The following is a 24,048-nucleotide window of genomic DNA, read 5'->3' on the forward strand; positions in this document are numbered from 1 at the left end:
TGTAAACTGCTCAGAGTTACCTTGTGGTAAGATGGGCTGTCAATAAATTAGAAAGAAAGAAAGAAAGAAAGAAAGAAAGAAAGAAAGAAAGAAAGAAAGAAAGAAAGAAAGAAAGAAAGAAAGAAAGAGAAGGAAGGAAGGAAGGAAGGAAGGAAGGAAGGAAGGAAGGAAGGAAGGAAGGAAAGAAAGAAATAAAAATGATAAGAACGTAATGATATCAATAAAGGATAAGAATGTAATAATACCAATAGATAGATAGATAGATAGATAGATAGATAGATAGATAGATAGATAGATAGATAGATAGACAGATAAATAAATTAAGGATAAGAATGTAATAGGAAGGAAGGAAGGAAGGAAGGAAGGAAGGAAGGAAGGAAGGAAGGAAGGAAGGAAGGAAGGGAGAGAGGGACAGGTTAAAAATGTAATAATACCCCTTACACAGCCAGTACAATACAACATACAAGTTGCAGGAATGAGGAGGTGTTAGATAAGGGAGTAACACTTATGCTAACCTAAGCAGGGTTGTTGTGGGTTTTTTTTGCAACATGGATGTGCAAGAACCGAGGTGTTAACTTGCTCGGTGTACGTGTCTCACATGAGTGTGTCGCCCACGGAACTGCTTGTCACCAACTCTCTTCTCAGAAATTGGAAATTGCCATTCAGGGGTCTACTTCCAAGGAGACCCCCACCCCCTCTCTTCAATGCCAACCTTGGCCACCAAAGAAGCTTTCAGAGCCCACCAGGAATGTCCCCGGCCTGGTCCCCAGAGCTAAACCCAACCAGGCGGCCATCTTTGAGTCCCGCCTCAGCTCAGAGGGGGCACGTTTGCTTAGGCCAGCCACCATTGTTCTGCAAAAGCAGCCCTCTCAGAGGCTGGGCTCCTTTTCAACTGCTGCTCCTGAAACCTCTTTGAGGTTTTTGAAAAGCCCAGCCTTTTGCAAGGAAAGGAAAGGAAAGGAAAGGAAAGGAAAGGAAAAGAAAAGAAAAGAAAAGAAAAGAAAAGAAAAGAAAAGAAAAGAAGAAAAGAAAAGAAAAGAAAAGAAAAAAGAAAAGAAAAGAAAAGAAAAGAAAAAAGAAAAGAAAAGAAAAGAAAAGAAAAGAAAAGAAAAGAAAAGAAAAGAAAAGAAAAGAAAAGAAAAAGTCTCTCATGAGGACATTTCCCCCTCACAAGATGGATGCAGGCCCAGTCCAGGAGCGGACTGTCCCAGGCCAGTTGCTAGGCAACCAAGACCCTGAGCATTCCATTGCCTGCTGGCTGCAAATTGCGGACTCTTTTATTTATTAATTAAAATTTAACACACCGCCCCCCACTCTCTCTCTCTCAGTGACCCTGTCACCTTAGTGGCTTACAAACTTCACAAAGCAGAGGTGCAAACATTAAATAGAAATTAAGTAAAGGCAGTCCTAGACTTACAACCAGTCCTTTAGGGACGGTTCAGAGTTACAACGGTACTGAAGAAAGACTCTTAACAGCTGTTGTTCACTCTCTTTTTTTTTACCATGTTAAAAATAAACATTTCAACTAGATTTCTATCTTTACCTTAAAAAATAAACACATGATTATGTTTCTTTATACTATGTTAACAATAAACATTTAACTATGTCTCTTTTTACAGGTAAACATTTGAACTGTGTTTCTTTTTACCCTTATGTTAAAAGTTAACTATGTTTTTTTACCAGTTTTTATTTGTAACCCACTCAGAGTCACACAGATGAGGTGGGCAGGGTGGAAATTTGATTAAAAAGTGGGACAGAAACTTCATTTTCCATGACCAAGAAGATCAGGCAGGCACGGAAAAGGCAGAAGAAGTCCAATTCTGCAAAGTTTACAAAAGCCAACCTAGAAATACATAAATAAGGACTAAAGACATGGTTCTGGAGTCCTTTTGGCTGATCTGAAGCAGCAAATCTTTGGAGGGTCAAGCACTAGTTCAACCCAACAGATTTTTTTTGTTTTTGCAAAAGCTGCAATTTTTCTCCCAGACCAATGGATCGATGTGCAGAGACTACACCTCCCAGGATTCCCAGCCAGCATCTCATCCAAGTCCCTCACTTTGAGTAAAAAGCATTGGATATACATGTTGGAAAATAAATTCACACGTGGGGAGGGCACCAGGTTGGAGAAACCTGGCCTGGGCCTTGGGAAAAGAAACCACAAAATTTCCCACAATGCTTTGCAACCTCCAAGCAAGCAAGTGAGGAAAGCTTCCAGAATGCAATGCAGTTACAGTTAACTGCAGAAAAGAATTTGCAGAAGCATCAAACTTCCAAGTGGAGATGTACTGGCTCATATATCTAACAAAAATGCCATTATTAGCTTCCCATCCTACAATGAACCATATAATATGGAGTTTAGGCTCCTAGTCTGTGGAATTAAGGAGAAATTTTCTGACAGAGCAATTCACCAGTGGAACAACTTGCCTCCAGAAGTTGTGGTGCTCCAACACTGGAGGTTTTTAACAGATTGGACTGAAATGGTATAGGATTTCCTGCCTAAGCAAGGGGTTCGACTAGAAGACCTCCAAGGTCCCCTTCCAACTCTGTTATTCTGTTATCCTGTAATCCCAGGTCAACCAGTTAAATGGCTTGCCTCCAGAAGTTGTAGGTGCTCCATCACTGGAGATTTTCCAGAAGAGATTGGTCAGCCATTTGTCTGGGATAGGATCTCCTGCTTGGGCTAGAGATAGAAGACCTCTAAGGTTCCCACCAACTTTGTTATTCTAATTAATCAGATATACCCTCTGCCTCGATGCTTTTAATGACTGGCACATTTGCGAGCTCCACACACATCACCCCTCTAAAAATAATAACTGGCCCGCTTTAAAATTTCTCAACTTCAGGGTACAATTTTAAGCAGTGCAAACTAAATCTGAGAGCGCCAAGCTAGGTTTTCAGCAACTCTTCTCGTTGCAAGCACACCCTGTTGCCTTAAACGATGGTCTATTGAAGCAACCTTTCCTATCAAGTTTGGCAGAGATATTAAGAGCCAGGAAATTAAAGGGGATGCCAGTTGCAAGCCACCAAGGGACGGAGGGACTTGCAAGCTCAGCAAGGGACTCCTGGAAGGGAAAGGACTTGCAAAGGCACACACACACACAAAACCACACACTTTGCCCTTTTCCTCACTTACATTTAGCCTCCTTCCAGTCAGTGGACGTGTTCAAATCCACCCTAGCAGCCATGGCCAAGGGGGCAACTATAGCCCAGCTCCGGATGCCCTGTGCAAACACCCACCGGCTGGCAGCTTTGCCCAAGGGGAGCCTGGCCCCGTCCCCTTGCCTCCCACCCGCGTGGACAGCGATCGGGCAGCTGCCCCACTCCCCCGACAGCCTCCCTAGACTGCCAAGCAGCCTCTGCTGCTGGAGGGACAGAAAACTGCCTGGCATGGTTGCAAAGCCTGCAGCGGGCCTTCTCTGGTTGGTCCCGGGAAAGGGCAAAGGGATTTTCCTCCTTTATATATAAAACACCTGGTATTGGGGGCAGCAGAGCCAAGGAGGGCACGAGTGTGCAACAACAGCTGCTGCTGCCGCTCAACGCAGGAGCCCAGCCTCTGTGGCCCCGCCCCACCTTCAGATCCAAGGCCTTCTGGGAAACGTAGTCTTTGCAACGCTTCTAAGGCAACGCTGAATAAACAGATCAACCGGTCACAGAGTGGGAAGGGACCTTGGGAGGTCTTTTAGTTTAGTGGGATGTACTAGAGTGTGAGATGGCCTCACGAGAGGTCGATGGATCGTTAAGGTGCTTCCAAGCAAAAGGCAGCAGAACGCAGAGATGCAATCATATAAGCTTTATTCATCGATAGATTAGATAGAAAGAGCTATATGGCATGGAGGCATCCATGCCTTCATGAGAGAGAAAGCAAGCAAGCAAGAGAGAAAGCAAGAACGAACAAAGAGCAGCCCCTGAGCAGAGGTATTTATGGGGGGTCTCAGCCCCTCCCTAACCATAAAACTCTCTCGCCAATGGGGCTGCAAGGGGCCGGGGACCCCTGACCCACCAGTGGGAGTAAAGAAGCCTCTTTGCTCCCATCTGATGACCTATTTGGGTAACTGCCATGGCTGGCACAAAAACATCTAACATAGAGCAGACCCAGTTCATCAGTCCCGCTCCAGAATAACGTTTCGAGAGAAGAGAGACAGGATTGCCTCTCCCTTAATGGGCTGAGTTTACATTTGTTGGCGGCACAACCGGCAGCTAATTTTAGGACGTTTGACAGGAGCCGAGCTTCTAATTATAGCTGAAAAACGAATCTTGCTGCTTTCTTTCTATATATATAATGCTCAGAGCAGCATCAGCCTGGCAGATTCGGACTTGAAACCTCCCCCCCACCGCTAAAAAAAAAAATAATCCCATAAATAAGCTGCAATATGGTGAATTGAAATAAGATTCAAAAGATATTAGGACATAAAAAGTTAATTTAATTTAAATCTTTCAGCTCCCAGGCTGTTTTCCCAGGCTTTCAAATGAACCAACCTCTTCTAATACCCTGCACCCCTAGAACGGTTCTGATATATTCTCCCACCCTTTACAAAAGTTCAAAATAACGGCAACAAATTATGCACATACACTATAATTTTGAAACTTCTAAAGTGCTAAAGTTTTCGCACCCCCTGGAATATCATCTCGCACCCCCAGGTTGGGAACCCCTGTTCTACAATCTGCTTTTTTAAAAAAAAAAAAAAAAGATCAACTCCAAACATCTCAAAATAGAATATAAGTCCGCATTATGTAGAATCAGATAATCTCTTTTTAAAAATTGAAAACTGCACTTTAAAAAAAAAAAAGCGTTCCCGAGCAGGTCACCATCCAGAACGGGTGGATTTCAGTTGGAGGAGAGCCTTGTGAGAAAAGCCAGGAAAACAATTCGATTTTTGTAGTTATAAAAATGCAAATAGATCTTGCAGCTATTGGTGAAATTGTTCCATGTTTTGCGGTATTGCACATACGCCAAGGAGGAATGTACTTTGAGACATTTGCAAAAAAAAAATATCTATACAGGAAAAATATTTTACAAAGGTGCGAGGTAAAATTAAAAACAGGGAGAGAAACATGTCAGGACTACAGTGCAATAAATCAAAACTTCCCAACCTAGAGCACCAAAAAGAAAAAAAAAGAAACTTGCGGCTTTTCCAATGAAAGGGAAAAAGCGGAAATGACGTCACCCCTTCAAGCCATTTAAAGCGGCTTTACAGGGAGAAATCCGGAAAAGCCAATGAGAAGCACAGAACGAAGGGGAGGGGTGGGGGGGAGTGAAATAAAAGACAAGCCGCCTCGCTATTGGTCAGTAGCTCTGATGCCCTTAGGATCCCGTTCCCAATAGAAACGCAGCGCGGACTTTCTCAGAACCCCGCCCCCCTTTTTTTTTTTTCTTCCACAAGCCTGTCAAACGGCACGGACCAATAGCCGGAGGGAGCCTGGCGGCGGCAAACCAATCCGCGCGTCGCGGGGGTGGGTGGGACGTGCCCCGGTAAGGGTACGGAGAGGGAAGGCGGGATGGAAACCCGCCCTCTTTTTTTTCTCCCACCAACCAGCCCTGCGGAAGGCGCGGAGGGGGCGGGCCGGCGCGCGAGGCGGGAGCCAATCGGAGCGCGGGGGCGGGGCGGGAGCATTCTAGCAGGTTCCAGAAGGCGGGGTGGGAGAACGGAAAGGCGGGCGCAGCAACGAGACGGGGAGCCAGACGGGAAAAAGCCGAAGGAGAGGCGGCGGTGGCGGAAGCGAGATTTCCCCGGCGCCATGGAGAAGGTGGGCGAGAGGGGGAGGGGGGGTCAACGTGGAGGGTGGTGGGAGGAGGAGGAAGAAAGAGTCCTGGATCTCCTGCAAAGGATTCTGGGAAAAGCACGTTTTTCTGGGGGGGGGGGCTGGGAGAAATGGGCCTGCAGCTTTTCAGAGGATTCTGGGAAGTGGGGATAAGGGGGGGGAGGCTCGTTCTCCCCAGGATCTAAGGTGCCGAGGGGGGGGGCCCATGGGTGTGCAGAGCATCATGGGAAGGGAGAGACGGAGGGGGGAGTCAAAGGCTGAGTCGTGGGGGGGGCAGCCTCGGGGAAGGAAGGGTGAGCTTGCAGTGCATCTTGGGAAGGAGGGGAGGGGGAACCAACAGGGCCCCCCCACGTGCTGTCCTTGGAAGGGTTGGGTTCCCATCATCCCCAGCCTGCCTGGCCCACCTGCTTCCTTCAAAGCAAGGGGCATACCCATCATCCCCAGCCTGCCTGGCCCACCTGCTTCCTTCAAAGCAAGGGGCATACCCATCATCCCCAGCCTGCCTGGCCCACCTGCTTCCTTCAAAGCAATGGCCGTACCCATCATCCCCAACCTCAGTCCCGTGCTTTTGTAGACCGAGCTACAGCTTCCATCATCTCCAGCCACGGTACAGGATAGCTGGCTGGAAAAGAGGCTTATGGGAAAGGGTGTCTTTACAGATGACTTGGGGCTTTGACCTATGGATGTTGTGGGTTCTGAATTGAGACAAAGTGTGTGTGTGTGTGTGTGTGTGTGTGTGTGTGTGTTTGTGTGTAGGTGGGGGTGGAATGAGTCTGCCCGGGGAACGCTTATTGAATTGATGGCATCTCGGTGGTCAAAAGTGGACACCTTTGCTCAGATTTATAGGGAGCTGCTCCGTATTGCGGGCTCTGCCTTATCTTGCAAGCGCTTTCACATTTTTCTAGGGGAGTGGGACGCTTCAGGGCGGGGGGTGTCTTCCAACTGGGCCCTTTCATGACTTGTGGACTTCAACTCCCAGAATTCCTCAGCCAGGCACGCTGGGAGTCCACGAGTCGTAAAAGGGCCCAGTTGGAAGACCCCCCTGCTTTAGGGACATTGATCCCATCCGAAGCAGTTTTCTGCCACCCGTCATCCTTCCCACGTTGCCCCAAGGGGGCTGGAGCAGGCTGGAGCCTCCCTCTTCTGATCTTGCAAAGGCAGCTTGCACACAAGCCAGTGTCCTTTGGGCAGGAATGTAAAGGCTGCCTCACCAGCAAAGCACTGGGGGGGGGGGCGTGCTGGAGCTGAGCTTTAGCTCATGGAAGCTGTTTGCCCAAAAAGAGGGGCCAAGCCTAAGTTGCACGTTGTAGCATGTTCCGAATCCCGGATAAGGTGGGACGCAAAAGCCTGCAGACTCTCACTTCTCCGGATTATTTTGATAGGGCTGCTTCCAGAAGGCGCAGAGACCTTTGCCTAAGGGCCCAGCTGACAGAGGCTGGGTTTGCACATCTGGCTAAATCGAGCTCTGCTTGGGGGGCTGAGTAAATGAGGGTTCTTTGGCGCGCTCTGAGGTTGGTTGGTTTTCTTACAGATGTTTTGTGACCCAACTAGGTAACATCATCAGGGCTAGAAGGGAATAGGGTTTGCAGAGCGGAGGTGGACTGTGGGGGGGGGGGTCCCTGGTGCTCTCTGAGCTTGGTGGTTTTCTTGCAGACGTTTCGTGACCAAGCAAGGTAATATGATCAAGACTATCAGTGTTTGATCCCAAAACAACAGCGCAAGCAAAAACAAAAAACCTTTAAGCCAGGGGTCTTCAAACTCGGCCCTTTTATGACTTGTGGACTTCCAACCCCCAGCACACCTGGCTGAGGAATTCTGGGAGTTGACGTTCACAAGCCATAAAAGGGCCAAGTTTGAAGACACCTGCTCTAAGCCCATCCCCACCAATACTGATAAGGCTAGCCACTAGAATATAAAATGAGAACATACCCCCGCTCCCTTTTAGCGCTGATGAGGTCACTGAGTTGGGCCGTGAAACGTCTGCAAGGAAACGGCACCAAGGACCCCACATTTCAACCCTGAGCTGCAAATATTCCCCTTTCAATGGCACAAATAACACCACTTATCACTTTTGGCATCCTGATTTTTGATGTCATTTATTGCAGGGGCCCTCAACCTTGGCAAAGCTGGCTGAGGAATTCTGGGAGTTGAAGTCCACAAGTCTTAAAAAGTTGCCAAGGTCGAGGACCCCTGATCTATCGCAGAAAACCAGTTGTGCTTTATTCGGTAAACTATTATTAAACTCTGACTCGGCACCCTGTGTGGACCAAGCTAATTGAAAATGGGAGGTTTTTCTCTCTCAGCAAGGATTCCTCTATTGAAGAAAAAAAAAGCTGTTGGCTAAACATGTGAACCTGGGACCTTTGCTGTGCAAAAGGTCATCTCCTTTTGGGGTCAAGCTTGCCCCCCCCCTCCCCGGTGACCTTTTGCCACTAATTAAAACTTTCCTGCCACCATCCTAATTGCGTTGCTGTTGCTGCCCGGGTATGAAAATGAACGGGGCGGAAGCAGTTGGCCTTTTAAGTAAAAGGTGCCAGAAACTGAACGAGCAGGGGGGGGGGGGGGAAACAGAACAGACCTGTAAGGCAGTTGGGTGGGTGTGATTGTGTCAGGGTTTATACCATAGCAACCTGGCTGGGGTCCAACTACATCATGCTGCGTCTTTGGGCTTTCATTTATTTTTTTTTTCCCCTCTGCCTTGCTCCATCCCAAATGGGCCAGGGTGATGGGTATCTTTGAAAGCGTGTGTTATCTTGCCTTTTTCCTCCCTTTTTTGATTTTAAAAAACAAACAAACTCATTTTCCCACATAGCTCAAACGCAGAGGTAAACCTGGATTCTTTTAGAGAGTGCCTCCGTGACGTTTTGTCACTGCTCAAAAGGATGGTTATTCTTGGCCCTCTGTAATTTTAGCTACTGGTCCCTAGCTGAAGGGAGCCGTGACTCAGAGGAAGCCACCTCTAGCTTGCTGTTTCCTCTGGAGAGAACCTGGGATGTGGCAGGGACCTCGTCCTATGGTTTACATCATGGCTTGCAGGCTGCAAACACACGTGAGCTGCAGATGCTGCAGTTTTGGCGTCCATGAGCAGGCGGTGGTCAAAAGCTCACAGCTAGGTGCAGGTCGGCCCTTCCGTCTCCCTGGCTCTCTTCCTAGAGATGGGCTCTTCTATGACTCGTGGACTTCAACTCCCAGAATTCCTGAGCCAGCAATGGGGGAACTATGGCCCCTTCATGACTCGTGGACTTCAACTCCCAGAATTCCTGAGCCAGCAATGGGGGAACTATGGCCCCTTCATGACTCGTGGACTTCAACTCCCAGAATTCCTGAGCCAGCATTGGGGGAACTATGGCCCCTTCATGACTCGTGGACTTCAATTCCCAGAATTCCTGAGCCAGCATTGGAGGAACTATGGCCCCTTCATGACTCGTGGACTTCAACTCCCAGAATTCCTGAGCCAGCATTGGGGGAACTATGGCCCCTTCATGACTCGTGGACTTCAACTCCCAGAATTCCTGAGCCAGCATGGGGGAACTATGGCCCCTTCATGACTCGTGGACTTCAGCTATGCTGACTCAGGAATTCTGGGAGTTGAAGTCCACGAGTCATAAAAGAGCCAAGGCTGCCTACCTCTGTAAAGAAAAACTGAGTGTGACTTGCACATAGCTACAGATATCTGAATGTCATTTGCCTCCGTGTGCCAGTAGTCCTCAACTTAACGACCACAATTGGGGCTCCAAGTTTCCGTTGCTAAGCAAGACAGTTGGGAAGTGAATTTTGCCCCATTTTACCACCTTCCCACAGTTAAGGCAGTCACTGCAGTTAAATTAGTTGCATGCTTGTTAAGTGAAACCCACCCTTTGTGTTGATGGCCATTTGAAGCCACAGTGGCCCTAAATAAGGGACTTAACGACCCCACTTAACGACCATTGCAGCATCCCTGCAATTACACGATCAGAAGAAATTTGGACTCTCCGCAACGACAGTTGCAGAATCCTGTGACCCCCATTTGCAACTGGCTTCCAACGAGCAAAGTCAATGGTGGGGGGGGGGCGAGGATCCAGATTTGCTTAATAGCCATGTGATTCACTTAACAACTGATTTGTTTAACAGCCACGGCAAAAAAAGAGGTAAAATTAGCAACCGAAGTTCTGCTCTCCAAATACGGTTGTCTATACATTCTTCACCTTTGGAAGATGGGGCGCTTAGCCAGGTTTAACGCGCCTCTGCTCTCCTCTCTCTCTCTCCAGGTGAACGAACTGAAGGAGAAAGGTAACAAGGCCCTCAGCTCCGGCAACACCGCCGAAGCCATCAAGCACTACTCCGAGGCCATCCGGCTGGACTCTGCCAACCACGTGCTGTACAGCAATCGCTCGGCGGCTTATGCCAAAAAGGGGGAGTACCACAAGGCCCTGGACGATGCTTGCAAGACCATCGAGCTGAAGCCAGAATGGGGCAAGGTGAGAAGAGGGTTGCCCCTTGATTTTGAAACCTCTTCCCTTTGTCGCTGCGGTAAAGGATGAGTCCTCGTTCATGTAGTGACCGTTCGAAGTCGCAACGGCACAGGGAAAAGCGATGTGGGACCGTTTTTCCACGACGGCGGCCCTTGCAGCATCCCCACAAGTCACGTGATCAAAATGCAGACCTTTGGGCAAACCGACTCACATTTATGACCGTCGCTGTGTCTCCCGGGACTCGCGTGGTCCTCTTTTTGCAGCCTCTTGACACACAAAAATGACGGGGAAGCCAGGCTCGCTTAAAACAACAGCGTGACTAACTTCACAAGTGCAGCGATTCCCTTTTTAACCACTTGTTGACACGGGAGCTTCTCAAATTCACCTTCACTTCCCTGTCTCGCCGAACGGCAGAAATGTGCTCCGTTGCGGTCGTAAGCTGAGGACTGCGTTCCGGCTGCCCCACCCGTTGGTCGCATGACCTACCTACTGTTCTGTACCAGCCTGCTACCGGCCTTGCAGAAAGGCAACCCCTGTACAAACGGCAGAGGCTGGAAAGCGTCTGAGGCTGGAAAACGTCTGCCAAGTTTATTACACAAACAAAACAACAAAACATGAAACAAGATACCGGAGCTTTGATCCTCAAACGGAGCGGTTGCTTTCAGCAACCAGCCCTTCCCCAAACACTCCCTTTATTAGAGTTCAGGGCGTGGCCTCCCTGTGCCTCCTTCCGAGAAGTCCCACAGCCTTTCTCTGCTTGCTCCTGCTTGACTGCCTCCTGCGTCGGGCGTCCTTGAACAGGGCCAGCTGTGGGTCATCATCATCCGCACTGTCGGGCTCGCACAGCTGAGTCTCCACCAAGTAAGAGGGCCCCGGCTGGGGGCTCTGCGAAGCCTCCAAGCCATCATCAGCAAGTTCGTCTTCAACACCCTCCTCCTCCCCCTCGTCTGAGTCATCCGAGACATCCGACCCGGCTGCCGGACCCACAGGCTGACCCTGAATCACAACACCTACCTGCAATGTTTTTGTTTTGTTTTTTCCCCCCTGAAAAGCAGCATTTATTTCCGATGCTGGCCAAAAGGCCCCAATGCTTAAACAACTGCGGTGGATTTGCTTAACGACCACCACCACTGTGGGTTCGCTTAATGACCACGGGGGGTGGAGGAAGTGTGTGGGGGAGGGCGTCTCTGGCCTTCTCTGATCCGTCCGCGCTCTTTGCAGGGCTATTCTCGAAAAGCAGCTGCCTTGGAATTCCTGAACCGTTTTGAGGAAGCGAAGAAGACGTACGCGGAAGGGCTGAAACACGAGCCGGGCAATGCCCAGTTGAAGGAAGGCCTGCAAAACATGGAGTCCAGGCTGGCAGGTGAGGGCGACTGGAGCTGGGTCTCTCCTGACTTGGCTAGGCTTGATTTCCGTCGCAGCAGTCGGGGAATAGAAACGGCCTGTCGCTTTTGGAAGCAGGAGCGATCAAAGGGCCGTGCAAACGTTCCACGACGCATCCTGGATCCAAAAACTGGGGTGGGGGGGTGAGTCTATGGAAAGGGTTAAATTTTTTTTAAAAAAACCAGGTATGAAGATTGAATGTCATTAAGATATGCATAAGGTAAAAATGTGGCCATGGGGGAGGGGGGGGAAATGCTGTGAAGGTCGTTAAGTGTGAAAAACGGTCCAAGGTCCCGTTTTTCAGCGCCGTTGTAACTTTGAACGGTCGCTAAACAGACTGCCGTAAATGGAGGACTGCCTGTGACACGGTGGTTAAGTGGCTTCCCCATCGCTTGTCAGAAGGTCCCCAGAGGGGGAGTCACATGACCCCAGGACGCTGCGACCGTCGTAAATAAGAGTCAAGAGGGGTGAGAAGTGAAAGCTGGAAACGGGGCTTTTGCAGCCTGCCCTGACCACCACCTCCTCCTCCTCCTCCTCCTCCTCCTCCTCCTCCTCCTCCTCCTCCTCCTCCTCCTCCTCCTCCTCCTCCTCCTCCTCCTCCTCCTCTCTTCTTCTTCTTCTTCTTCTTCTTCTTCTTCTTCTTCTTCTTCCTGAACCTCTTTCAGAGCGGAACCTGATGAACCCTTTCAACATGCCCAACCTCTACCAGAAGCTGGAGAGCGATCCTCGCACCCGAAACCTGCTCAGCGACCCAAGTTACAGAGAGCTGATTGAGCAGCTCCGCAACAAACCGTCAGAGCTGGGGGCGTGAGTGCCGGTGGGGTTTTGCGGGGCGGCGAGAAGGGGAACCCGGACGATCCAGCCAAAGTTGCACTTTCTCAGGAATCCATCTGCTATTAGAATAGAATAGAAGCTGGAAGGGACCCTGGAGGTCTTCTAGTCCAGCCCACCCCCACCCCCTGCTCGAGCAGGAGAACCTACACCATCTCGGACAGTCTCTTCTTGAAAAGCTCCAGTGATGGAGCGCCCACGGTTTCTGGTGGCCAGCTGTTCCGCTGGTGAATTGTCCTCCCTGTCAGGAAGTTTCTCCTTAATTCCAGGTTGCTTCTCTCCTTGGTCAGTTTCCAAGCATTGTTTCTCGTCCTGCCCTCTGGCGCTTTGGTGAACAACGTGACCCCCTCCTCTTCTTTGCGGCAGCCCCTCGAAAAGTGGAACGCTGCTATCATGTCTCCCCTATTTCTTCTTTTCTTTAGACTAGCCAGACCCAATTCCCGCAGCCGTTCCTTCGTATGTTTTAGTCTCCAGGCCTTGGCTCAGCTTAGTTGCTCTTTTTAATTACTCAGGATCTTCCTTTAGAACTCCTTCTAGGACTTATCTAGAGTTCCATCAAGGAACTCCAGGACATTTAACGGAATAACAAGAGTTGGAGGGGACCTTGGAGGTCTTCTAGTCCAACCCCCTGCTCGAGCAGGGCCGTCTAATCTCGTCTTAAAATCTTCCACTAATGAAGCACCTACAACTCCTTGGAGGCAAGCTGCTCCGCTGATGAATGGGTCCTTGAGTTCGAATTATTTATTTAATGCTCATTCCTGAGTTCCGATTCATTTTCCCGCTAGCGGGCAGCCGCTTGCACCCCGTGCAATCCGGCAAAGGCCTTGTTTTGAGAATTGCCCTTCTCTTAATTCACAGGGTTGTAAAAGGGAGCAAAGGCAGCAAAAATCAATGTAGCTAATCTCAATGTACGCATGTTGTACTTTGACAATAAAGGTTTATTTTATTTATTAAAAATCAGATGGCCCATCTAAATAGGAGGAGTCCCTGTGGGAATGCAGGCAGGTTTGGCCTGTTCTTTAAACCCGGTTAAGACTGGGCTTCGTGCACGGGGACGTGTTCTGAAGTGCTCAGGATGGGCTTCTCACCCGCTTGTCTCCCTGCTCTGTGGCAGAAAACTGAAGGACCCCCGGGTGATGGCAACCCTCGGGGTGCTGCTGGGGGTCGACCTAGCCAGCGCTGAGGATGAAGACGAAGCCATGTGTCCCCCTCCTCCTCCACCCCCCAAGAAAGAGCCCAAGGCGGAGCCCATGGAGGAAGACCTGCCGGAAAACAAGAAGCAGGTACCGGTCCCTGGCAGAGCGGGGCAGAAGGAATTGAATTGAATGCAACTAGAGAGGGAAGATGGAGGGAGGGAGGGAGGGAGGAAGGAAGGAAGGAAGACAGAACAAGGAAAGGAAAGAGAAAGGGGAGGAAATGAAAGGGAAGAAGGAAAGGAGGGAGGGAGGGAGGAAGGAAGACAGAACAAGGAAAGGAAAGAGAAAGGGGAGGAAATGAAAGGGAAGGAAGGAGGAAGGAAGGAAGACAGAAGGAAAGAGAAAGGGGAGGAAATGAAAGGGAAGAAGGAAAGGAGGGAGGGAGGAAGGAAGACAGAACAAGGAAAGGAAAGAGAAAGGGGAGGAAATGAAAGGGAAGGAAGGAAGGAAGACAAGGAAAGAAAGGGGAGGAAATGAAAGGGAAGAAGGAAGGGAAGGAGGGAGGGAGGGAGGAAGATGGAATCTGGAAGGAAGGAAGGAAAAGAAGGAAGACGGAACAAGGAAGGGAAAGAGGAGGAAATGAAAGGGAAGAAAAAGGAGGGAGGAATGGAAGGAGGGAGGGAATCTGGAAGGGAGGGGGAAAAAAAAAGAATAGCCGAATAACCGAATAGCAGAGTTGGAAGGGACCCTGGAGGTCGTCTAGTCCAACCCCCTGCTCAAGCAGATGATCCTAAACCATTTCAGACAGATGGCTGTCCAGTCTCTTCTTAAAGGCCTCCAGTGATAGGAAGGAAGGAAGATTTTTCCAATATCTCTTATCCTGATTCTCAGATATATTTTTTATTTTATTTTTTTTATTTTAATTCCATTTATATCCCGCCCTTCTCCGAAGACTCAGGGCGGCTTACAAGCTTAGCAGTATATAGCGGATGGCCAGCAGGGAAAGCTGACACCCCTTACTATAGGACCAACAGTTTGTGTTGAATTTCCTGCCAGACGAATGTACTTGATCCAAGATGTATCTGCTGCTTTTCAGGCCCTGAAGGAGAAGGAATTGGGGAACGAGGCCTATAAAAAGAAAGACTTCGAGCAAGCCTTGGAACATTACAACAAAGCAAAAGATTTGGATCCAACCAACATGACTTACATTACTAACCAAGCAGGTGAGGTGGGCAGAACAGAGCGGGGGGGGGGGGGGAGAAACTTTCAGGTTTAAAAGAGAATAAAGCCCTTCTCTCCTTCTAGCACTGATGACGTGACCTGGTTGGGTCACGAGACGTCTGCAAGGACACCGCCAAGCTCAGAGAGCAGCAAGGACCCCTCATTTCAACCCTGAGCTGGAAATAATTCCCTTCTATAGGTTTAAAGTAGCACAGCGGAGGTGAAGTTAGGGAAGTCTGCAGTGTTCCGTGAGGGTAATCGTGCACAATTAAACAACAGCAGGCCCTGTTTCCATGACGTCCATTTAAGGCTGTTGAAAACCTAGGTCCACAGGGGTAGGCAACCTCGGCTCTTTCATGACTCGTGGACTTCGACTCCCAGAATTCCTGAGCCAGCCATGCTAGGAGAGGAGATTAACCCAGGAATTATTGAAAGAGAACAATCTGGATTTTCTTTTTCTGGGGATAGCTGTTGCTGTAGTCCTCGACTTACGATCACAATTGGCCCTAAAATTTCTTTCTCCTGAGTGAGAGAGGTGGTTAGCTTGAGTTTTGCCCCCATTTGACGAGCTTCCTTGCCACCGTTCTTGAGCGGACTACTGCCATTGCTAAGTTAGTAACACGGTCGTTACTAACATTGGGTTTGCTCGCCAGAAGGTCGCAAAAGGGGATCATGTCACACACACACAGACACACACACCAGGACACTGTGACCACCGTCATAAATACGAGTCGCCAAGCGTCCCAAATTTTGATCACGTGACCCTGGGGCTGCTTCAATGGTGGTAAGGGTGAACGATGGCCATCAGTCCATTTTTTTTTTTTAGCGCCGTTGTAATTTTGAGCGGTCACTAAACGAAATGGCTGTAAATCAAGGACTACCAAGGGCCATCCAGGGGTGCAATTCCAAAGCCCATCCTCCTCCTCCTCCAGCTAGTGGAGAGAAGACAGGCATCGCTTACCCACATCATTGGGTGGGGAAGGCATCTGTGCTTCTCCCAGTTTCACAGCTCTGTGTGTGTGTGTGTGTGTGTGTGTGTGTGTGTGTGTGATTTTTTTTTTTTTTTTCCATTCTCCCTCGACTTTCAGCGGTGTATTTTGAGAAAGGTGATTACAGCAAGTGCCGAGAACTCTGCGAAGCTGCCATCGAGTTGGGGCGTGAGAACCGGGAAGATTATCGGCAGATTGCCAAGTAGGTGGCCAACATTCCTGGGATGGTTTTCTCACAGGGATTGCAGTTGGTTTGTTTTTTAAGCAGCCCCTTGAATGTTTTCGGGGCTGGCCAAGCGTTGTTACCAACCTGGTCAAGTTGGATTTGCATCGGAATGGTCCAAGCTCCCATTTTGGGGGTGAAGAGAGACTGGACATTCACCTGTCTGAGACGGTATAGGTTCTCCTGCCTGAGCAGGGGGCTGGGATAGAAGACCTCCAAGGTCCCTTCCAGCTCTATTCTATTCTGTTCTATCCATTCCTATTCTATTCTCTATTCTCTAGGGCAGGGGTGTCAAACTGCCGGTCTGTGGGCCAGATGCATCATCCGGCAATGGCAAAACAGTCCCGATACGTGACGTCGCGAGTTTGACATGTCTGCTCTAGGGTTAGCGTTACATCACCATGAACTCGGAGAGCAAAAATGGACATTGCCAACAAATTTGGAGTGCTTGGGTATGGTTAGGAGTGCACTGACTTTTCTAGCCTGCCCTATCTATTGGAGGAAAATCCTCCAATAGAAAATCCTATTGGAGGAAAATTCCACTTAGAGTTAGTGTTACATCACCATGAACTCGGAGAGCAAAAATGGACATTGCCAACAAATTTGGAGTGCTTGGGTATGGTTAGGAGGGCAGTAACCTTTCTAGGCTGCCCTATCTATGTTTCCTGGGAAAATCCCATTGGAGGAAAATTCCACTTCTATTCTATTAATATATGGCAAGAACTGTGGCAAGGCAGGTCGTAAAACGGGGCAAAACTCACCCAACGAATGCCTCGCTTAGCAACAAGATTGTCGGGCTGTCTGTTCTAGCTAGCTGGAGGATGACGGTTGTCGTTGCGATTGTTTTGTGTCTAGAGCTTACGCCCGAATTGGGAACTCCTACTTCAAGGAAGAAAAGTACAAGGAAGCCATTCAGTTTTACAACAAGTCCCTGGCTGAGCACCGGATTCCAGAGGTGCTGAAGAAGTGTCAGCAGGCAAGTGTGCATCTCCGAGATCCGTCCGTGACTCTGCGGGTTTTTGACTCCTTTGGCTCCTGTTCTTGACACTCTCCCAGCAGTCTCCGCATCTTCCAGCTCCTCTTTTTGTTTATTTTATCATCTGCCTTTATTGCTTTTTTATAAACTCAAGGCAGCAGACGTGCCTAATGCTCCCCCCTCCTTCCTCCTCCTCTTTTCCCCACAGCAACAATAAGCCCGCAAAGTGGGTTGAGCTGAGAGAGGGACTGGTACAAAATCAGCAGCTTTCATGCCTAAGGTGGAACTAGAACTCACCATCTCCTGGTTGATTGGCCCTAAGTCCCCCAGCCATCTTACATGGCTACGGTGGGACTAGAACTCACCGTCTCCTGGTGATTGGCCCTAAGTCACCCAGCCATCTTTCATGTTTAAGGCGGGACTACAACTCATGTCTCCTGGTGATTGGCCCAAAGTCTCCCAGCCAGCTTTCCTGCCTAAGGTGGGACTAGAAGTCACCGACTCCTGGTGATTGGCCCAAAGTCTCCCAGTCAGCTTTCATGCCTAAGGTGGGACTAGAACTCACCGTCTCCTGGTGATTGGCCCTAAGTCACTCAGCCATCTTTCATGTTTAAGGCAGGACTACAACTCATGTCTCCTGGTGATTGGCCCAAAGTCTCCCAGCCAGCTTTCCTGCCTAAGGTGGGACTAGAAGTCACCGACTCTTGGTGATTGGCCCAAAATCTCCCAGTCAGCTTTCATGCCTAAGGTGGGACTAGAACTCACCGTCTCCTGGTGATTGGCCCTAAGTCACCCAGCCATCTTTCATGTTTAAGGCGGGACTACAACTCATGTCTCCTGGTGATTGGCCCAAAGTCTCCCAGCCAGCTTTCCTGCCTAAGGTGGGACTAGAAGTCACCGACTCCTGGTGATTGGCCCAAAGTCTCCCAGTCAGCTTTCATGCCTAAGGTGGGACTAGTACTCATGTCTCCTGGTGATTGGCCCAAAGTCTCCCAGCCAGCTTTCCTGCCTAAGGTGGGACTAGAAGTCACCGACTCCTGGTGATTGGCCCAAAGTCTCCCAGTCAGCTTTCATGCCTAAGGTGGGAGTAGAACTCACCGTCTCCTGGTGATTGGCCCTAAGTCACCCAGCCATCTTTCATGTTTAAGGCGGGACTACAACTCATGTCTCCTGGTGATTGGCCCAAAGTCTCCCAGCCAGCTTTCCTGCCTAAGGTGGGACTAGAAGTCACCGACTCCTGGTGATTGGCCCAAAGTCTCCCAGTCAGCTTTCATGCCTAAGGTGGGAGTAGAACTCACCGTCTCCTGGTGATTGGCCCTAAGTCACCCAGCCATCTTTCATGTTTAAGGCGGGACTACAACTCATGTCTCCTGGTGATTGGCCCAAAGTCTCCCAGCCAGCTTTCCTGCCTAAGGTGGGACTAGAAGTCACCGACTCCTGGTGATTGGCCCAAAGTCTCCCAGTCAGCTTTCATGCCTAAGGTGGGAGTAGAACTCACCGTCTCCTGGTGATTGGCCCTAAGTCACCCAGCCATCTTTCATGTTTAAGGCGGGACTACAACTCATGTCTCCTGGTGATTGGCCCAAAGTCTCCCAGCCAGCTTTCCTGCCTAAGGTGGGACTAGAAGTCACCGACTCCTGGTGATTGGCCCAAAGTCTCCCAGTCAGCTTTCCTGCCTAAGGTGGGACTAGAAGTCACCGACTCTTGGTGATTGGCCCAAAATCTCCCAGTCAGCTTTCATGCCTAAGGTGGGACTAGAACTCACCGTCTCCTGGTGATTGGCCCTAAGTCACCCAGCCATCTTTCATGTTTAAGGCGGGACTACAACTCATGTCTCCTGGTGATTGGCCCAAAGTCTCCCAGCCAGCTTTCCTGCCTAAGGTGGGACTAGAAGTCACCGACTCCTGGTGATTGGCCCAAAGTCTCCCAGTCAGCTTTCATGCCTAAGGTGGGACTAGTACTCATGTCTCCTGGTGATTGGCCCAAAGTCTCCCAGCCAGCTTTCCTGCCTAAGGTGGGACTAGAAGTCACCGACTCCTGGTGATTGGCCCAAAGTCTCCCAGTCAGCTTTCATGCCTAAGGTGGGAGTAGAACTCACCGTCTCCTGGTGATTGGCCCTAAGTCACCCAGCCATCTTTCATGTTTAAGGCGGGACTACAACTCATGTCTCCTGGTGATTGGCCCAAAGTCTCCCAGCCAGCTTTCCTGCCTAAGGTGGGACTAGAAGTCACCGACTCCTGGTGATTGGCCCAAAGTCTCCCAGTCAGCTTTCATGCCTAAGGTGGGACTAGTACTCATGTCTCCTGGTGATTGGCCCAAAGTCTCCCAGCCAGCTTTCCTGCCTAAGGTGGGACTAGAAGTCACCGACTCCTGGTGATTGGCCCAAAGTCTCCCAGTCAGCTTTCATGCCTAAGGTGGGACTAGAAGTCACCGTCTCCTGGTGATTGGCCCAAAATCTCCCAGTCAGCTTTCATGCCTAAGGTGGGACTAGAAGTCACCGACTCCTGGTGATTGGCCCAAAGTCTCCCAGTCAGCTTTCATGCCTAAGGTGGGACTAGTACTCATGTCTCCTGGTGATTGGCCCAAAGTCTCCCAGTCAGCTTTCATGCCTAAGGTGGGACTAGAAGTCACCGACTCCTGGTGATTGGCCCAAAGTCTCCCAGTCAGCTTTCCTGCCTAAGGTGGGACTAGAAGTCACCGACTCTTGGTGATTGGCCCAAAATCTCCCAGTCAGCTTTCATGCCTAAGGTGGGACTAGAACTCACCGTCTCCTGGTGATTGGCCCTAAGTCACCCAGCCATCTTTCATGTTTAAGGCGGGACTACAACTCATGTCTCCTGGTGATTGGCCCAAAGTCTCCCAGCCAGCTTTCCTGCCTAAGGTGGGACTAGAAGTCACCGACTCCTGGTGATTGGCCCAAAGTCTCCCAGTCAGCTTTCATGCCTAAGGTGGGACTAGTACTCATGTCTCCTGGTGATTGGCCCAAAGTCTCCCAGCCAGCTTTCCTGCCTAAGGTGGGACTAGAAGTCACCGACTCCTGGTGATTGGCCCAAAGTCTCCCAGTCAGCTTTCATGCCTAAGGTGGGACTAGAAGTCACCGTCTCCTGGTGATTGGCCCTAAGTCACTCAGCCATCTTACATGTTTAAGGCGGGACTAGAACTCACCGTCTCCGGGTGATTGGCCTTAAGTCGCCCAGCTGGCTTCCATGCCTAAAGTGGGACTAGAATTGACTGTCCAGTTGTTCCTTTGTACCGGAGCTTGTTCCTGGATGAATAATATTTAAACTTCCTTTCTCCCCAGGCTGAGAAAATCTTAAAAGAACAAGAAAGGGAGGCATACATCAACCCTGAGCTGGCTTTGGAAGAGAAGAACAAAGGCAACGAATGTTTCCAGAAAGGTGATGCGGTTGCGTTTGGGTTTTTGTTGTTCTTTGCACATTGCATCAGTGTAAAAAAAACAAACAAACCTTGCTGGGCTTAATCCATTTCTCCCCGCTGGAGGAAAAGTGCTCCCCACACTGGCCCCATTAGGCCCGTCTTTCTCTTTTGAGCTGGGTGGATTTCAACTCCCAGAATTCCCCAGCCAGACATGTTGGATGGGGAATTCTGGGAGTTGAAGTCCACCCAGCTTAAAAGTTGCTAAGGCTGAGAAAAAAAAACACCGCATTAAAGCCTGTGCTTTCTTGCCAGTGGCTTAAAAATGCGGCTTCTTGCAGATTGGGCGCAATTTGGCAAGATATAGGAAGATGAAGTTCCTAACAGTGGAATTAGGAGATTAATTGCGGGGAAAAAGCGTGGCTGAATTACGCCACCAATCCAGTTCATTTCTCTGCCTTTAGTCAACAACTTGCTTCCTTTAGGAAGCCTGCAAGTGCAGCCAGAAAGCCCCACCGTTGTTTTTCGCCCGGCAGTCATTATTCAAAGATATACTGCCTTGGAACTTGGAGGCTCTGTACGCCCAGTGACGGGGGATTTCTCCCACAGGGGATTATCCGCAAGCCATGAAGCACTACACCGAAGCTATCAAACGTAACCCCAGCGATGCCAAACTGTACAGCAACAGGGCTGCCTGCTACACCAAATTGCTGGAGTTCCAGCTAGCACTCAAGGTGAGCATCCCAGCCCTTCCTTGCTTGGGGAGAGGCTGCCGTGACCTCTTCGATTTCTTTTATAATCTCGGCCTGCGGAAAGCTAGCTTGTCAGGGAGACCCGGGAGACGTTAAAAGACTTTTCTCTCGGTCGTTCACATTACATTCGTTTTAAAGTTACAATGGGGCTGGGAAAAAAAGTGACGAACGTTTTTCACACCTAACGCCCGTTGCAGCATCCCCCACGGTTGAGGGATCAAAATTCGGATGCTTGGCAAACTGAGTCGTGTTTACAACGGTCGCAGCATCCCGGGGTCAGGGCACCAGTCCTCTTTTGCTCACCTCACAAGACATGTCTGGGGGGGGGAACCGGGTTGCCCCCATCTTGAATTTAAAAATCCTGCAGTCTCCACTGGACGCCAACCCCTTTCCCACAATCCCGAAAGAGTCAAAAATGGCCTTTCTCAGCAGTTGGCTAGTCAAATCGGGAAGATGAGCGAACGGCTGGACAAAAGGGGAGGGGGGGGAGAGACATTTTTGCTGAGAAAGGGACCCTAAAAAACGCCTTCTCCGTTTTGCAGGACTGCGAGGAATGCATCCGTTTGGAACCCGCGTTCAGTAAGTAAAGGGATTTGAACCCGGCTCTCTGCGGGGCGTGGCGGCGCAGCTGGGGAACTCTGGGCGTTGAAGTCCACCCCTCTCCAACCAGCCAAGGTGGAGAAGCGTGGACTTAATGCGTAGGGCCCCCCTTCCTCCTCTTGCACGGAGGGGAGAGCCAAGGACAGAGCAAACGGCGTCCCACCTTCTCAAGCGGGCGGCGTTTCTCTCCGCTTGCAGTCAAAGGCTACACGCGCAAAGCGGCGGCGTTGGAAGCCATGAAGGACTACACCAAAGCCATGGATGTCTATCAGAAAGCCCTGGAGCTGGATGCGAATTGCAAGGTGAGGGCTTGGCCAGACAGGCCGCCGGCAGGGAGGGTGAGGGGCAAGGAATGGCATTTGCAGGCAGTCCTCCTTTAGTGACTGTTCAAGGTTACAACCAGCCCTGTGGAAAAAAAAGGGACCTGTGACTGTTTTTAACACTTAACAACCGATGCAGCATCGTACGGTCGAAATTCAGACACTTGGCAACCGGCTCGTATTTATGACGGCTGCGGTATTCCCAGGGCTCATGCGGTTCCCCTTTTGCAGCCTTCTGACAAGCAAAGTCAGTGGGGAAAGCCACATCCACTTGACACCCGCCTTGCTAACTGAAGAGTGATCCACTTAACATCCGTAACGAGCCAGGTCGTAAAACAGGACCGAAATTCACTTCGCAAATGTCTCGCTTAGCAGCAGAAACGTTGGACTCCGTTGGGGTCGTATAAGCGAGGACCCTTGAAACTACGGGAAGAAACAATAATTAAAGGCCGTAATTAGGGAATGCTGCTGGCTCAAACGAGTCCCGCACAACGACGGTCCTCTAGAAAGGTTTTTTTTCTCCCCGGGTGTGTGATTCTGCAGGAAGCCTCAGAAGGTTACCAGCGCTGCCTGATGTCCCAGTACAATCGCAACGACAACCCCGAGGACGTGAAGCGCCGGGCCATGGCCGATCCTGAGGTGCAGCAGATCATGAGCGATCCAGCCATGCGGCTGATCCTGGAGCAGATGCAGAAAGATCCACAGGCACTAAGCGAGTGAGTGAGAGGGCTGGGGAAAACCCGTAAGAGAAAAATTAGGGGATCCTGAGCGTTGGGTGTTTGCCAAGCTGCTTGCTAAGGAATGTGGCTAGAATTGAAATTAATTTTCCCGGGAGGGCCAGGCCAATCGGGCTGGGGAGGTGCGTTGGCACGCACAAATGCACATACCTAAATTGAAGGGGAAAATAGTTGCAAGGCAGTTGTATTGTGCATGGCAGGGACTTAATTTACATTTGAGTTTTAATTCCCTGTTGACATCAGATGGGCCAGGCAGGGAGAAAGTGGGCCCAGGGTCCATAAAATATCCAGGTCTGAGCTAGTTCCAGCGTTTCTCAAGCTTGGCAACTTGACGACCTGCGTATTTCAACTCCCAGAATTCTCCAGCCAGCATGCTTTGCTTGTGGCTGGTTGGCTGGGGAATTCTGGGAGTTGAAATGCACACGTCGTCAAGTTGCCAAGCTCGAGAGACACTTGAGCTAGAGGCTGTTAAAAGGATAACATTCTGCCGCACGGTTTTTTTCAGATAGCATTGAACGCTCTCTTCTAGATTTGTCTGAAATGCTCTAGAGTCTCCTGCTGAGCTGGGGGCTGGACTAGATGTCCTCGCAAGGTCCCGAATTAAGGGAGACTGAAATGCATTTCAAACTTATTAGTTTTCATCAGTCAGCCATACCCTTCTGAGATTGGCTCACTGATGAAAACTAATAAGTTTGAAATGCATTTCAGTCTCCCTTAATTCTTTGTTAGTAATTTACATAAATATATGAGCTGTCCGGTGTGACTACTGCCTTTTCGATGGCCTTCAAGATAGGCTGAAACAGGAAATAAAGATTTGCCCCATGTTTGGGGCCTAGCAAGGTAATCTAAATAGTTAACAAGTATTTGACACACACACGCAATATTTAGGGACCTTCCTGACCATTTTCTCTCTCCTTTCCGCAGACACTTGAAAAACCCCGTCATTGCTCAGAAGATCCAGAAGCTCATGGATGTTGGCTTGATCGCCATCCGGTGATGTTTCTGACCATCCTTCACACTTTCCCCCCGCGCCCCCCCCCCGGTTGAAAAAGGCAGCCTGATGGACCTCTCCATGAAAATAGGTCCAGCGGGACCATCACCTCGCCAAAAGGCAGAGAGACACACACATTTGAGACGAGGTGTCAGCCTCTCACACACACGTGTGGCTCGTACCAACCCTTCATCCTCTTTGGCACCGGAAAATCGGCCTTGTCCGTCGTCCCGGCCCGTTGCTCTGTTTCGGTTACCCCCTGTTGTGAGCTGCCATATTACTATTATTATTATTATTATTATT

At 49.8% G+C, this 24,048-nt stretch overlaps 1 protein-coding gene across 1 annotated transcript; it reads left to right on the forward strand.

Annotated features, from left to right (window-relative positions):
* The first annotated feature begins 5,605 nt into the window (after positions 1-5,605).
* Positions 5,606-24,048, forward strand: STIP1 (stress induced phosphoprotein 1). The gene is made up of 14 exons (XM_081340430.1): positions 5,606-5,745; positions 10,008-10,217; positions 11,433-11,574; positions 12,260-12,401; positions 13,540-13,708; positions 14,658-14,784; positions 15,871-15,973; positions 16,850-16,970; positions 20,272-20,368; positions 20,955-21,079; positions 21,640-21,676; positions 21,896-21,999; positions 22,561-22,733; positions 23,679-24,048. The coding sequence occupies exons 1-14, from the start codon at positions 5,737-5,739 to the stop codon at positions 23,749-23,751; spliced, it is 1,632 nt and encodes a 543-aa protein (XP_081196556.1). The 5' UTR covers positions 5,606-5,736; the 3' UTR covers positions 23,752-24,048.

The sequence above is a fragment of the Vipera berus genome (genome assembly GCF_964194415.1).
Source record: "Vipera berus genome assembly, chromosome: 16".
Lineage (NCBI taxonomy): Eukaryota > Metazoa > Chordata > Lepidosauria > Squamata > Viperidae > Vipera > Vipera berus.